Source organism: Pygoscelis adeliae, unplaced genomic scaffold, assembly GCF_000699105.1.
Source record: "Pygoscelis adeliae isolate BGI_AS28 unplaced genomic scaffold, ASM69910v1 Scaffold19, whole genome shotgun sequence".
NCBI lineage: Eukaryota > Metazoa > Chordata > Aves > Sphenisciformes > Spheniscidae > Pygoscelis > Pygoscelis adeliae.
In genome coordinates this window covers 1,420,972-1,438,585 of record NW_008825533.1, presented here as the reverse complement: position 1 = coordinate 1,438,585, position 17,614 = coordinate 1,420,972, and the positions used below count along the sequence as shown (strand labels likewise).

Here is a 17,614-nt window from a genome sequence, read left to right as displayed (position 1 = left end):
AAAGAAATGTAATGTTGGACTAAGAGATAGGAAACTACAGATAAACAGAAAAAATCCAAACATTATCTGTATTATCTTTTATGCCTTACAGTCCTTGATGCTTGATGTAGCTACGAGCTTCATTATCCTCTCATGCCACTCACCCCTGAACCACTGTCTTCTTCACAGAGACACAGCCTGCCTCAGACCTCTTTTTGCATGTGAAAATCCTAGACCACACTAAGACATGCAGCTCCTATCTGTGCTTTTCTATTGTTCATGGAAAGAGAAAGCTGTGTACACAGGAAGAGTATCAACTGACCTAAGCGATACTCATTGTGCAGGTTCAAGAATGCCATTACCTTGAAAAACTTGAGTGTGTTACCCAAAGGATTAAGTTTATAGTCTTCGTATTATTTGCAAATTTTGCAGTTGAAAGAACTCTCTAGTCACGATCAAAATCCTGAGTATTTTATCCCTCAAAGGCAACAGAAAGCACATTTTTGTTTATAACTCGAATAAAGATACATGTGCTATTTTTTTCCTATAACATTGATCAGTCCAGTCCCTCATGATTGCCTGAGTAGGGCAGCGGGGGTTTGTTTTCATTTTTAAATACATGTGTCTCTCTCAAAACTGTTACTGAGCTAATTAAGTCCTACTAAATCTAGCAAAAGAATCAACACCTTCCCTTCCCTTGCCTTTTCACTAAATGTAAAGTATTTCTCCCCACATAATCTGAACTGACCAAATACCACTTGAAAGCAAAGATTTCTGAAGAGCATAGTACAATATCAAATAATTTCTTTCCATAATTGCAACTTTCTACATGTGTCTGAAGCTCTGTCTACTTTATATTATATTAGAAAGTCCTCAACAAACAGGCCGATATGAGTTACAAAGCTGAATACTACTGGTATCAGGGTCTTGAACACTTCTGGTTCCCAGTATGCACAGTAAACAGTTGTAATAAGTTGTTGTCTTGATTACCTTTACCTATGGTGGAAATAGAAAGCTCCAGTGAGAGAACCCATAGCAAACTCTGCAGACCTGAAGGGAAGTTTATAATAACTATATGGCAAGTGTCAATGCAGTTTTAAAACCTTGATAGCATTTGTCCTGCATATTCCTACTAGTTTGCCAAAATATGCCAATACTTCTATGATTCACAGTTAAATAACTTCTATTGTAGGATGGGCAATTGCTGTACCCCATACACTTTAGAAGTCTCTAGTCCTGGAAAAATTGATAAAACTAAGTTTCATGAGCACCGTCATGAGGCCAAAAACTCACTGGCAAATTAAAATTAATTCTGCTATAAATACATTTTTATTCCACTTATGCACACAGGTCTTTTTATAGCCATTAAACCTCCTCTCTTTCCCCTTCTTAACACTATTGAAACTGTCAGGAACTACATTTTACATTTTAGCAATCATTGAATACACATCATGATTCCTAGAATTTGAAATGGAATTGTTGATGGTTCAGATACTGTTAGACAGTCATTAGTTCTGCAAAGTGTGTAATTTGTCGTATCGGAAGAAATGACAGTATCTTCACTTGTGCTACATTCTTTTAAACTTCCTCTCTCTAATTTGAAAATGCCAGTATTATACTCTGCTTCAAGAAAGATATTTTTAAGGCTTGCAGGTTAGCTTGTCACAGAGCAACTTGTCAGGTAGTATTTCGTCTTCATTAAGGTTTATTCACATAAAATGATTGGCCTGTCCGTGATATTCCCAAAGACAATACATTCTGTCTTACCTGATGGTAATGAGGCCCGTGTTAAATTTTCACTTTCCTCATCAGTGCTGCCATCATAGTCATTTTCCCTCCCTGTAGCCATCTGAGTAGTAGTTATACTATCCCTAGGGGGAAAAAAAAAAAAAAGGAAAAAAAGCAAGTACATCTTTGCCATCTATTATTCCTGCAAAGAATTTATAAATATTTCTGCACGGTCTTAGAGGCAATGCAAGCTGATACAAGTCAACATAGAGTCCCCATGCTGAACAGCTTAGCATATTCATATACAAGGTCAGACAATAAAAGGTAAGTTAAGGTATAAAAAGGCAGGATAAAAATAGCAAACAAATTAAGGTGTGTTGTAGCACTAGAATGATTCATCTTCTCTCGATATTTTTGAAATAGAAAGTACACAAAAACACTTAGATTTCGGTATTTTTGTTTTCCAAAGGACAAAAGGAATCAAATAATTCAGGGAGAATGCATATGAAAGTACTACCTATGGAAATGGCAGAAACGTACTCTGATTGGAAAATCAATTGCAACCTAACAGAAAAAAGAGGAGGACAGATTCATTCAATGTTTAGTTCTTGGCTACAGCATCCAAAACAATATGCTGCTATTTGCAGTGACGCCACAAAGAATCCTCTGCTTTCATGAGTATCAGTATTGTTTTGGATAACCAAGCACTTAGCCAGGAAGAACTGTCACTCACTGTTAAGAGCCAAAGAAATGGAAGATAAACTAAACTAAAATATGCATCAGGTATGATACCAAGTAACTCAGGAAAATTAAGAAATACCTTGTACTTTTGGCATCTGCTGCAGGTTCTTTAGCTTCATTCAACAACTTCTGTAAGTTTCTTATCTTTGCCTTCTTTTCATTCAGCACCAAAATAAACCGGTTATAAAGATCTGACTCTAGTTCTTCTTTAGCTTCCACACATTTTTCCAGCCTACAATGCAAAATTAACCGTTACACCATTTCTTTTTACAACTCTGTTTCCGGGAAGAAAATTCTGTAGTGAGGCCAGCCTTCCTGTTACAGGAATCCCCATACCAAACCATGCATGACTAGCCTAGCATCTTGTGCCTGAAACAGGCCAGAAGAAACTTCTTTTTCCACAGAAAATTTGAATGAACTTTGCTACCAAAAGGGGCAAGTTTCCAAGGGGAAAATTTTCCCTTCATGCTTTTTTTGATCAGTTCGTGCACACATGCATCTGAGACAACTAAAATTTAAATAGGCAAGTGTTCTTTAGTTTCAAGGCTGAATTCACCATAGTGGGCATAGCTTAGCAGGATACACATAATGAGATTACAAATAGATATGATTAAGCTTGACAGGTCCCAAATCTGGACCACACACTCTGACTTGAAATATATTTGAACAGGAAAAAAAAAAAACGAAACAAGAAATAGGCAACTCCATTACAACATGGGCTGAGATGACCAGCAAATACTTTGGGCAACCGGGACAGCTCCAGAACTCTTTCCTTGCCAGGACTCCCGGGAAAGATGTGGGTGATACAGACCTTTGCCTGACCATTTTCCATCAACAGCCTTGCATGTCTTGTTCTGGAGAGCTGGCAAGGTACAGAAACCAGTTCCTGACAAAGCTCAACAGGACACTGCAGCAACACCTGATGGCAACTGTAACCCCTTACAGGCATTCAGACAAACACAATGCTAATAACACGAGCACTGCGGACTCCATTTCTAATTACACAGATACAAAGCTGAGGTCTCGGTACACTTGCAGCCACCACTAGGCAGAATTTTATTTTTTCCCCCCTGAACTCCCAATTAATATCTTCAGAGTAAAATATTCTTCTGGGTTTTAAAGGTTTAATGTGCACCGGTAGGTAGGTCAATGTCAATAAAATGAAGCGCAATGGAAATATACAATTAAGAATATGGACGTATACTGTCTCATAAGCAAAGCAAAATGGAATATAAGCAAACATGAGCACAATAAATGAAGTGACTTATAGCAACTGCAATTCTCTGTTTACTTCTTGAATTTCATAACTTTTTAGTCCATGGGTTAAACCAGAAACGTTTTAATAGCTGTGTTCATAACAAGCAAATAAACATCTTGATAATCTTATTGATCATGGTAACTACAGTATTATAACAAGTTGTCATAACCTATAAACAACATTCTTTTCACCAGCCTATGCAAGGTTGGTAAAAAAGTTTAGAAGGCTTCCTTTGTTACTAAACTCAAACACATAACAGATTTTAAAAACAGTAATTTATAAGCTAAGAAATTTCCACAGACTTCCTATATAAATACTGATTATTTTGTTCAGAGATCAAAACCATATATGATGTAAGAAGAAAGACAATAGAAAATAATCTCATGAAGTATTAAGTCTACTGTGCAATGCTTTAGGGATATGCTTGATAGTTGATAAATAATTCATCTAATTTAAATGCAAATAGCAGAACATCATTACCATATAGATCGGTTCAATAATTCCTAAATGAAAGATCATACGTACTAATCAACTACCAGGAGACTTTGCACCTACAAAAGGAATGTTAACTGTTTAGTGGGGAACAAACAGACAAATCACAAAGAATCATAAACCCTAATAAAGGGTCCAGAAGTGCCTTGACCAGCTCATGGAAGGAGAAGGGTAAGGACAGGAATTGCCCCTCGCTTATCAAGTAGAATTCAGCCATTAAAAAACAGATCTAAAAAAAAAAAATACAGCTGTTGGGTAAACTGCCATTTACATGCTTGAAGCTAATTACGTCTGTATACATAAAAATGGAAAACAAGGATTTTGTGTAAAATATGGTAATCCTGTCTGTATCAAATCCTATAGAAAAGTCCCCTCTCCCACACACAAAACAATGCTAACTAAAGAAAGTGTTTACTACTGTGCCTTTATTTCGCCAATGGACTGGTTAGTGTCAGAGCAGCTGAGGTTGGTTTAAATAGTTACATGGAGACATTTTGCTGACTTGGCCAAAAAGGTGTCATATAAGACATCTACTGATGAAAATCCACATAACTGTAAACTTTTAATGAAGTAAAGCTGATGCTGCCTGGGTGTTAAGAAGCACAGTATAGGAACCTATTGCAAGACTAGCCAATTTATTCAGCCTCTGGAGCAAAATATTAGCATCTCAAAATATACATACTGACTATATGCATAGATCAGAATATTAACTGTTCCCTGTAGGCAAAATCAATTAGTAGTATGCCATCAGTTAATCTTACATGATTGTTTTCACTTAGGTGAACACCTTTTTTGATTTTTTCCTGTTGTTTAAAGTAATCCATATATTAACACATTCTCCAGACATAGATATGACATTAATTTGGCATAACATTCAATCAATGTAAAATAGTATTACATTAATGCTATATTTGCAAGTTATGAGCCTTTAAAAATATACTATTATATGGCATATGACAATGCTTAAAAACCAAATAGTAAAAAGCAACAGACCTCTGCTGCTCGGGAACAGGGATGCATTAATTATGCAGAACGTGGGGGGGTGGCTCTGGCTGTAATTCTGCATAGCCTTTAGGATTCACTCAGGCATGCGCTACCTGAATTACCTGACCACTAAGCAAAGCTGGCTGGGTTTCATTCCCATACCTCGTCGGTTACAAATAAAAACTTTACTTGCAATTCGTCACATGCTTGTGCCAGTATGTGGTTTGTCTCACTAAAATACCATCTCCCCAGGCCAAATGAAGCTGCTGCTCACCTCAAAGACAACTTTCAAGCACAATGAAAATAAACGGAAGTTAACAGCTGGAGTGGTGCAAGTCTTATTTGCACATGCTTTCCAATTTCCACATTCTTAGGTCTCTGTTATGTGAGTGCAATGCCAGACACACCCAAGTTGATAGCCATCAAAAAGCTTGCATAGCCTACTGCAAGCGGCTAGTATTAGGAATGGTTATGATTAGTAAATGAGAAAATAAGGTAACTGTCCAGGTCGTAAGTGCTGCCTAAACGTAGAGCAATCACACATGCTTCAGAGAGGTTAACGTGAACTGTGTAACTGAATGGCATTTATATATTTTCCACACTCCAATACTAGAAAGAAAAAAATCAACATCTCTGCTATTTAGCCCTGTCCTCAGTGCTCTAAAATAATTACTGGTCTTACGGCACCGCTCTATTACATTTCAGATTCACCCTTCCCCCAACATTGGCAATGGTATTGAATCTTGATGAGCTAATGCTGAAGAGTTAGTTTCAAGCACCAAACTACCTAGCCTGCATTCTTATACACTGTTTGTGGTTTAACTATACTGTCACTGTAGTTGACCACAACATAAATTAGCAGCTATTTTGATTTTGGCTTGTCTACACTAATCTTAGACGTTTGATACAAAATACATACCACACCCAAAACAGAAATTTAACTTCTGTTTTATTGGCCAAGGAATTTTTTTGCTACAGATTATTACTACTTTACTTTTACCATATTAATTATCTATATGAAATAAAAACAATAGCTATTCTGTTCTGATATTTTAACTCATCCATCCCTGAGGTGCGTGCGCACACACACACACACTCCCCCCAGGGCATTTTCAGAATAACCCTTTTGAAAATTTCCATAGTCTCTCTATTTGGTTTTTGCCAGATAAGTCTCTTAGTAATTTTTATTTTATGTTTTTAGATCAAGTGCTGAACAGTCTAGCTAGCCAATAACTCTTATACTGATGTCACCTACGCATAGGTCATTTCCTAAAAGCAGGGAAGTGTTCAGCCAGGTAAAATCCTACACTTCGGTCATCACAATAAGCAAGATGATGAAAATTAAGGGAGTTACAGCTTCAACCAGAAACACTGTCAACCCCTCAGATGCTGCACAGCTTAGACTAGAGTACATAAGTAATTTAGCAATTTGATGATGCAGGGGATCTCTCTTCGAAGGGATTTTTGGCCCGCTCCTGCCTTTCGCCTTTACTTGAACCTGAACTGCAGAGGGAAGCAGCAGGAGCCATCCCTATACCTGGCACAGGGCTGCCACGCGAGCAGTTTACAGCCAAGCAGACCATCTCATGTACATTGAGGCAATTGCCAGCAACAGATCGGGGCTGGTATCCAGCTTACAGATTGCTCACTAGGCAGATTTAGCCTCCTGAAGGAAACTTGCTTGCCATTTTACAGACCAAATGGAAAGCAGAACAAGTTTACACCTCAAGACACCCCAGAGAGCTACGGGGCCAAGCTGCTGTGCTGAGCTCACAAAACCTTCATGATGGTCAAGAAAATTAGACTAGGGAAATGCAAAAGGGATGACTGAATTATTCCATCCAGTGTCCCATGCTTAAGCTGAACAAAAACGGCTCTTAGAAGTCTGCATGCTACGTTTTAATTCTAATGAGGTCCTGAAGAGAGAGATTTTAAGCAAGGGGAACTGCAGGGGCTGAAACTCTGGAGCTGATGTGCCTTAGCTCCAGGCAAAGAGGGAGCACAATTCTCCACACCACGTGCTTTATATTTGATGTTTTACCACTCAACCCTGTGAGTGATACAGAGTGTGAAGCCTGAAACCCTGTCTACTGAACAAAGACAGGCAAAGCTTTTGCTCAGCTCCAAGAAACTCACACCACCAGGTCCAGCATTTGGAGCCAAAAAAGCAAAGAAATACAGTGGGGTAGGCTAGGCTGCGGCAAAAAGAATTAAAAAACAAACAAACAAAAACCCCCCAAAACAACACTGTTTGGATGACATTATTTTTGTTCTCCATTTAGCAGACATGGCCAAAGTTTGGTGACCATACAACTTTCAGTATTTATTTTGAAAAATCATGTTTCAGCTATTCAAAATATAAACATACTACAGAAAACTACCAGCTTTCGAAGCTTGAATACACTGCTTCCGAGAGCAAAGGCTGTCAGGCAACTGTGATTTTTTTTCTTTGGGGTTACTCTTTAAAAGTGCCACACTACCATGAAAATTGATACAAGCACTAATGCCTATTCCACATTAGCGTGTAATGCAGTACAGCATACTGGTTATACAATACGCTATTGTTCAATAAACTGTTAAGGAGTAAAACACTACTTAGGAAGGCCATATGCTTGTCAGGGAGATTGTCAGGAGAAACTGTTAGTCATTTTAATGAGAGGGAAACAAAACTAACTCCTCCCAAAAGTTAGTTCTCTTTTTCAAGGTAAATTAACGTCAATTAGCTACATTCTTTCCTCAGTCTTCCTAAATGCGGTTTTTCAGATAAAGCTATAGAAAAACAAGATAAATCTCTGACTTGTACATGCTAGGCGTTTTACACTAACTGAAATAAGCAAAGATTGCTTCACTACAGGGTGCAGTGGCAGACAATTCAGATCATAAATGCAATGGCAATTAAAAAAAAAAAAACTCACAAAATAATGGTGCTTTTTCCTATAACAACACACTTGTTTTCCAATTCCGTCTGCTTCGACAAGGCAAACAGATTAAAGTAATGCCAACTTATTTCCCACTCAAAAATGTGAATAATTTAAACCACTAGTCATAAGAGTTAAAGAAAATAGTGGAAAGACAACTTCCTGAAGAAAGTGAAGAGGATTCTACAGAAAAGAGGTCATTTTTTTTTCACTTCATAAATGTAAAACCAGCTTTAATTCCAAAGTTTGTAATACCAGTTGCATTTTTGACATAGGAAGAAGATCCACAACTACATAGGCTGCAAGTAAATGGGCTAAAAACACTTGTCAAGAGAAGAAAAATTTGTGTGTTCCTTTGTGTATATGACTCCAAAAGCGCTCAGCAGTAAAGCCTACACTGGCAGTATATGTGTTTGTAAATTTCTCAAGTTATCACCTGTGAATGCACTTTTAAACTTACCGCTTCTCCGCGTCGCTCCAGTTGCTGAAAAGCCTTTCATTTTCTTTCTGCAGGTGCTCGTTTTTCACCTGCAGTCTTCCCAGGCAGTCTAGGCAGTAACCAATCAGCTCCTTAACCACCTCCGCCGGACTCGAAACTTTCTGTAGCTTCAGAGATCCAAGTCTAAACTAGGACACAAGGAAATAACAAGTTACTTCATCTGCGCTAGAAAGATCACAAAACCTCGCTCCACAAACTTGAATACATGCTTAATAAGCCTAAGAAATACCGTACAGTCCTCCAGTTCAAAGTGATATAATAAATTTGTCACAAGAATAATTGTGGAATATATGCAATAATCTACACGCCAATTATGTGTGCAGCTAATACATCTTAATGGTCACCTGTCATTCAATAGGCGTTAGGAACTAAGCGCTGACATACTTCCTAATGGGCAGGAAAAGAGATGCCACGCACGAAATGTAACATGATATAGCAACAGCCTGCTCTTGTACAGATCAGAAGAGGTCAGTAGTATAAAGGTGCAACCACAGTTTTTATATAAAAGGCATTTTTGATGTAACGCAGAACCACAGGAACTGAAAACCTAACGGTATTGCTGACATCTTCTTGCCATCTGCCCAATGAACCAGGTGAAGTAACGTGCTGCCTATTCTGGTACCCACAACAGCAATACAACCACATAAATATTACCAATAAAACAAATGAAGATTAATTACTTTTGATTTAAATAGCACTACAAATGCCTGTCTATGATCCTTGCATGCACCTGATGGATGAAAACTAGCCCACAAGTTGTCCCCTTCAGGGCTCAGACAGCAAGTTCTTAATAATAGAAGGAGTCCTTTAATTAAATAGGTAGCCTCAATAATTCAATGAGATTAATGGATAGGAACTGTAATGAATAGTTGTATTTCTTCAGCAATGGGGGTGTTATACAGGATATACAAGAGGTCTGAACAGATTTGTTCTGCCAGGTCTGCCAGAAACAACTGAAAACTGTTGTTTCTATTATGTTAAAGGAGGAATAGTTCAGCTATACACACAAAACAGTATCAGCTAAACTACAAACATGCAAAGCTGGATGAAGACTAAAGATATAAAAAATGTTCAACGTGACAGTTTGAGGCAATTGAAGAAGAAAGATATTAAGGTTGCTTGAACAAGGTCGCACGTATTATCTTAAGAGAAGCAAACCAGAAGTGAAGGAGCTGACTTTGGTGCTCTGGAGTGAGTAGGCCATGGGGAATCTACCTTAAGGTACACTTCCATAGCTGATAGAGCCTACAGAAGCCATAGGGGGCTTTTCTGACACTTTTCCACAGCTAGCAGCAACACCATTTGCCCAGCTTGACAAAAAACCTAGTTGAGGGAGCAGATCCAGAGAAAAGCAGAGTGGGTTGGATGACACAATCCAGACTTTGGCCAGTTTAAACTACAGCAGATGCAGATCTTTCAGGAAAGAGGCATTGTTGTGGTTTAACCTCAGCCGGCAACTCAGCCCCACCCAGCCGCTCGCTCACTCCCCCCTGGTGGGATGGGGGAGAGAATCAGAAGGGCAAAAGTGAGAAAACTCGTGGGTTGAGATAAAGACAGTTTAATAGGGAAAGCAAAAGCCGTGCACGCAAGCAAAGCAAAACAAGGAATTCATTCACTACTTCCCATGGGCAGGCTGGTGCTCAGCCATCTCCAGGAAAGCAGGGCTCCATTACGCCTAACGGTGACTTGGGAAGATCAACACCACCACTCTGAACGTCCTCCCCCTCCTTCTTCTTCCCCCAGCTTTATATGCTGAGCACGACATCATATTGTGTGGGATATCCCTTGGGTCAATTGGGGTCAGCTGTCCTGGCTGTGTCCCCTCTCAGCTCCTTGTGCACCCCCAGCCTCCTCACTGGTGGGGTGGGGTGAGGAGCAGAAAAGGCCTTGACTCTGTGTCAGCACTGTTCAGCAGTAACTAAAACATCCCTGTGTTATCAACACTGTTCTCAGCACAAATCCAAAACACAGCCCCATACCAGCTACTGTGGAGAAAATTAACTCCACCCCAGCCAAAACCAGCACAGGCATCAGAATGACTTGGCTTTGATTGGAAATGCCCATAGAAATGTCAAGCTAGTGAGGGGCAGGTACGTGGAAGGAGAAAGTGTCCTCCCTCACATCTTGTAATTATTAAAAGGATAGGCATAACTGTTGTGGCATTTCCCTATGAATAGAACTATTACTCATATTTTCAACTTGAACACATGGCAATAACAACTTAAAAAAAAATAAAATGTAAATGGTACATGCTAGGGAAGAGCTCAGCCTCCATCGTGGCACCTCACCTATTAAAATCAGAAATGCCATTTCATTCATTTTACTCCTGACTTTAGTTCATTTTAATTGGGAGGGCATGGCAAATAACTAAATAAAAGACATGCATGAAAAAAATCTGTAGCGTTTGTTAACACTTTTTAAAAAGTGAAGTTTACTACTACTATTCATAAGGTTTTGCTGAAAAAGGCCTTGTAAAAATTGCTCATAAAGATTTTAAAGGCATTGTTTGAAGCAAATAACAGTCCTTCAACTTAGATAAGATATTTTATCTGTGGAAGTCTCTGCAACAACACGATACCATCATGAGCTTCTTCAACAAGGTTAATTTATCAGAAAATGCAGCAAACCCAAAGGCTTAATTTCAAATTAGCCACTGATCTTTCTTCCAAATTCACATGTACTGTCTCTAACATGTTGTTTTCCTTCAGCTTACATACATCTGATGGCTGTAGATTACAAGATGCATTTAATTTATTTTTGGAAATTAGATTACATTATCAGTAACCCACAGAGTGACGCGTATTCCCTGGATATCACACTTGCTGTTTGACAGCATTAACAAAGATGGACATTTGCATAAAGGAAACTGTTTTTCATCACTTGCAAGCCACCACCATACTATACGGATAAAGAATTCATGCCACACTTGAATAGTAGCTGCAGAGATAAAGCACAGTAGCACAGACAAATAGCAACACAATCTTCTACTTATCCTGTGGGGGATATAGCAAGAAGAGTATATCTTTTTGTCTTATGCTTTTAATATAATCAACTGAGATGAGGTATAGGCAAATATGTTTAACCAGGACAAATAAGCATTGTCCAAATTACAGTCTACTCAGCACAAAAGAATAAAATAGGAATAATTCTAAAACAAGTTAAAGTGAATAACAATAGATTTCAGCTGAAAGACTGATTCCATTCACAATCAAAATCATACCAAACACACAGCAGACATTTCAAAAGCAATTGTAATTATAAACAAACACCAGTTCAGCCTGTTACTTCAACATATTACATAAACCAATACTGCTAGTGCAACGTGGAGTTTTGAAACTGCAACATACATCCCCAGCTTCACGGACCTCTGCCATGAAAGGATTTCTGAAAATCTGTAAGAAAAAACGATGTCCTTCTTTTTATAAAAGCTGATACACCAACAGAAATCAAACCAGACTTTTGGGCATGCTACCTTTTTTGATAAATTCTCAAAATGGAGAGGGGGAGAGGTCACGCTGCAGAGAGTGGAACAAGAAATGCATGCCAGCCTGACGAGCCACTGCTAATGTGTGCACCAACAGAGAGGAGGTGCTGGACAGATTTGCCACCCTGCTACAGGGACACAATGAATTTGGTGGTTACACAAAATGCACCAGAAAGCCTTCTTAGGCTGTTTCTTCAACATGAAATTATTTGTTACAATGAGCTAATACACTGCCTATTTAACAAACAGAAATGTTAGCACTAACAATAGTAGCATTCTTATCTGAGCAAATTACAACTGATTGGCATTCACCCCTCTAAATAGTCCAGTGCTGAGAGACTGATAAGCCATAAAGGCAGTCAGATCCATTTCATTTCCAAAGCATCAAGGCAAAGCATGAGCCATTCGTAAAACAACGTAAAGAAAATGAAGTCTCAGGACTGTTTTGCTCTGGAGTCCTACTGGGATCCCAGATTGGAAAGCAAACTGGTAAAGGAGCAGATGCACAAAATAGCACAATTTTAGATCCAAAGATTCTGAATTCAGGACAGACGTGTAATTTGCAGCACTGATTAAGACAGAATTCTACTAAAATTGAAAGTTTTTTGGGGAAAAAAAAATGATAAAAAAGGAGGCATTAGTTTTTCCACATATTGCTTAGTTTTTGCTTGCAACTACTCCAAGAAGTAGTCCAGTTACTTGTCCTTCATCGCCAAAACCACAGTAGTGAAATTGGAAACAATTCTAGGAAGATTCAGTAGAAGTAGTTAAAGATCAGGATACCATAAGAAATAGTTAACTGGGTGGGATATCAAGATAAATAGATCTTGCTTACTGCATGAGTGAAAGCTCAACATTAACACTTCACAAAGCTGATTTTACACATAGCATGTCTACAATTTGGATCACATTTCCAAGGCGAGCCTCATTTTGTAAATTCCTGCACATTGCTGCTCTCTAGATCAATTTATATTTCTTGCCATTCTTCCAGCTGCTGTAGCTCTCGTAACTTCGTATCATCTGCAGATGTAATTAATGTGCTTTCTATGTCCTCTTTCAGATCATTCAAGAAAACTTTATGTAAAACAGTGAAGCACTAAACACTTCATTTATACAGAAAATGAGCAGGTCTGCTAGAGGTCCCAGTGGACAACAGACTGACTGTGACTGATGTACTGCTCCCCTTCAATATCTGTTTTATTGTTTGTTGGGATTTTTTTATTGTTGTTTTTTAAAGACACATGAAGATGACTATAGAATCATGTAGAATGTTGTGTTCCCTTAATCAGAAATCGCACTCAGCACTTATCCATTAGACCAGTATTTTAAGTCTAGAAATAAAAACAAGAATTAAAAACTTATGACAAAACTGTCATTTTCCCATCACCTCTCACCCTGCCCACCGTTTGTCTTTTACAGATGAAGAAAGAAGTGATCTCAACCATAAGACAGAAAATATTTTGGAAGTAAACTGAAAAGCTTCTCAAGTAATTTTTCTTTTAATTACTGATGTTTACAGGATGATGCTTCACATAGGAAAAAACAACTCATTAAAATATGAGCCAACACATTTTTGTCATGGAAAATTCTAAAACTACATGAAAATTATTTTATTCTATAGAGATGGTGGATTTTAATTTTGCATTAAACATATATATGTTATATAATCTTAGCATTACTACATTCCACTGGAAATTAGCGTTATCATAGCTAAAGGCAATAATTATCAAAGGTTATGCACTGAAAGGAAAAGCCATTTACACAGCAATGTCTGCAAGCTTTCTCTTCTGGGGCAGAATCTGAAGCTAGATACTAACACTGTGCTAATTTCCAATAACAACAATTTTTCTCTATGACATACTAGTCTATGAGAAAAACACATTCATGCTGGAAACTCTCATTGCATCTGCATTGCTGGCCATGATTTCTAACTCTGTATTACTTAAGTATCGTGACAATCCTTTCTAACAGTATTTGTTATCCAAAATATATTTAAGGAATTCCATACTTCCACAAGCTAGAAAAAAATGTTTATTTAGACAGACAGATTTTGTCCCTTCTTGTCCTGGCAGGCTATACAAGCTATATAGTGGCTTCCCCTCTCCTACTTAAATCCTAACCCATAATATTTTGCTTTTTCCTTCTCTATTTTGAAAACAATTTAACAAATAATTTTTACAGAGAGTACACTTACAGATACTTAGGTCTGATTTTGAAATGAAAATATTCCTAATGTGTGAAATAATTGATGGAGTTTTAATTGTAAGAGTCAACCTACAGCCTGTAACAGAATCATCTCTAACACACCTCATTCATCTTCCACTCTTCCTACGCCTTTGCTGTAGGACTCAGACATCCTTGCGCTCTGCTTCTAATCATAGTATTTCTAACTGTTAACAATCAGCTGGGCTAGCATAGTTAATAACATCTACATCCTTGCAGACAGATGCTGCCTCCTGCAAGGTATTGTCTAAGCAAATGTCCTTTCACCAGGGAAATATTAATGAAGAATTTCAGGGGGGGGGAAATTCCACAGCAGCCCACCAGCATGGAGCAGCTGTGTAGTCCCCCTCTGTCTTTATCAAGACCTGCAGTCTGTAATAGCAGATGTGACCCCTACGTTGAAGCAGGAAAGCCCTGCCGACCCATTCAACAACAGATCCTTTTTGTCATTGCCCTATCCTGAGCATCTCTCAACGCCTTTCCTACGCTAGAAGGGAGCTACGCTGGGAGGGACATTTCTATGATAGGGCTCAGTCTTACTAGAGCTTGGTCTTTCCATGCTACCTATTAATGCCAGTTCAACTGGGTCTGTGGGAACTAGGGGAGGACAGAGGAGCAATCAGTGTGTTTTTTATTAATAAAAATCCCACCGCCTGAAACCATGTGTTTTCAATACACAAAAAGCCATTTTAATAAATCTCAAGAACCAAACCAAAACAAACACTTTACTCACTTCTTTTTCAACACTTGCACAGATTTATACCTAGAAAACGTTGCTAGGACAAATTATTAAAAGCTATCAGCTGAACTCTCCTGAAGTCACCTACTGATGACCTTGCCTATGACTGGTACTGAAAGTAAATTCTTTACCACAGAGTTAGAGATTAGCCATAACATACAGGACAACACTGAATGTTACATTAATTCATAAGTAAGATGTCTCTTACACGCTTGCATTATGATAGGCAGTGTAAGATACAGCAACTTTCTTTTCTCAGCTGAGAGCTGGAACTCTTGCAAGACAGACAGGCTGTGATTTCCAGAATCCGCCTTGCTACTGCCGGTTAAATATCAGCTACCTCTTCTACTCCATGTACGCACAGACTCTGAACTAAGATAGAATCAATACTTTGATAAAAGTAAGTTTTCACTATGAAAATAACTATGAATTTAAAAGAGGAAAATGCTAATGAAAATTCACGTACAGGGTTAAAGAATATGACCTACAAATGAATGATGCTGACACTTAGTTGCCTATACAAAGAAAGTATTGTTACAAGCTTGAATCTGGAAAGCATTATACCATTTTTATTTCTTAAGTCAATCAGTGAGTGGTCTTGATTTTTTAAAGCTGTGCCACTATTATCTCCAGGGAAATCATTCAACAGTAACCATGACATCCCTGGGTGTGGTAATACAATGAGTACACTGGACTTGCACAATACAGTGATGACAATGTGAAAGCAGAAGTTGCTTTTGTAACAGCAAACTCTAGGAAGCTAGAAAAATTAGAGTACCATGGAAGCCAAGAAATCTTGCTGGTTACATCAGTCAGTATAAAAATATGATCACCAGTTATAAAAATCAAGTCTAAGATAAAAATCCTGCCTTTCTCCACTCTTGCCTTTCCCTTCTGAAATGTTATTTATGAAAAAAGTATTACTTCATCCTGAAAAAAAAAAAAAAATTCCTTCTTGACGAAGGCATTACATCTATTCCAGAGCAAAACAGCTGACGTGATTGCTATTTTTCTCAGGTTTTTACTACATGCTGCAGAAACCTTCCATATAAATTGCCATCATATTAGCTGCACATTAACTGATGAAATTCCATCTGGTTTCACTATCTTGTATAGCAGGGGTTCCCAGATATTTTGGAGAGTGCTTCGCTGTTTCTCACACCCTCAAACCCACACATTCATGGCACCGTGGCCCCCTTACAATTGCAGTGCAAAGAGGCTACACCTGTATAGCAAACTAAGCAAGAATTGGGAACATCGCCAGGTACTGGCATACACTAGTATTATATACATCTATAGCACCAGAATGGCCCCAGCGTGTCCTTGTCCCATGCCAGCAACCACCTCGCCAAACACTCTGCAGGCACATCGCAGGAGTTGGAGCATCCCAGGGACCACTCCCAAGAGGCAGTTTGCATGCAGCCCCCCTCTTCTGGAGGCTGAGAGAGTTTAATAGCACGGACATCGACGGTTCCCCGCCAGTTGGCCTCTGTGCCTGGGAACATTCCCAGCAAATTTTAATTTACTGGTGCAGAGGCAACCACAGTAGTCCCTGGAATAGTGCTCTATCAGGTTTGCAGCAGAAGCCACTGTATTTTACTAGTTAAGAAGGACCAAGGCACACTGGAGAAGGAGCTCTCAGGTTTCGCCTTTGAGGGAATATCTGGATCCTGGGGAAATAGCCAGAAATAAGGTTGAAGAAGGCTCTGCCACTTACAAGTTATTCCATCCATCCCTCATCAACCTGTACACTGCAGCATGGGCCAGACTGGAAGCCAATTCCTATCCTAAAAGCTCTTCACAGAGTCACTGATTGCGATGGACCTCTGACATCTCCAATTCAACTTCCTGATGAGGGTCCTTCTTGTGCCAGGAGCCCAAAACTGGATGCTTTATCAAACTGACTAATGCCAAATAAAGAGGAACAGCCACTTCACACGCTCTGCTACTTGTGCTCCTGTCAATACGGCCCGGGATGTGCTTGACATCCACTGCTGCCAGGGCTCAGACTCAGCTCACTGGCTGCCAGGACCCAGGGCCTTACCTTCGGAGCTGCTCCCCAGCCCACCCCCTTGCAGGGTCTCTCCCGGCCTTGGGAAGGACTTTGCATTTGTCTGTTGACTTTCATACGGCTCCTGTCAGCCCTTTCCCCCAGCCTGGCCTCTCCACGTGGCAGCCCTGCCCTTGAGTGCATCCACTGGTCCCTCCAGTTTGGTGCTAAGTGGAAACTCAATGAATGTGCACCCCATCACCTCCTTCATGTCATTGATAAAGATATGGAACAGGACAGGTCCCTGGAAAGACCACTGCAGTTCTCCACTTGTTACCAGCCTCCAGGCCCATATGACCCATTAACCACTGCCCTCTAAGTCCCATCATCCAACCAGTTTTCTATCTATCTCGTTCTCTACCCAACGTGGACCTAAGAATATTGTGGGATACAGTGCTGAAAGTCTTGCCACAGTCCAGACGAATGTCATCCACTGCTCTATGGTCACGCACAAATCCAGCTGTTTTATCACAGAAGGCAGTCTGTATGGTTCGGCATGATTTATATTTGGTAAATCCA

At 39.2% G+C, this 17,614-nt stretch overlaps 1 protein-coding gene across 1 annotated transcript in view; it reads right to left on the bottom strand.

The window, feature by feature from the left end:
- XRCC4 (X-ray repair complementing defective repair in Chinese hamster cells 4) overlaps positions 1–17,173 on the bottom strand; it is a 113,071-nt gene extending 95,898 nt beyond the window's left edge. The window contains exons 1-4 of the mRNA XM_009331790.1: positions 17,090–17,173; positions 8,561–8,727; positions 2,528–2,680; positions 1,747–1,850 (exon numbers count right to left, since the gene is read on the bottom strand). Coding sequence (XP_009330065.1) covers positions 1,747–1,850; positions 2,528–2,680; positions 8,561–8,727; positions 17,090–17,173 — 508 coding nt within the window. The remainder of the gene's footprint in view (positions 1–1,746; positions 1,851–2,527; positions 2,681–8,560; positions 8,728–17,089) is intronic.
- Positions 17,174–17,614: the final 441 nt, after the last annotated feature.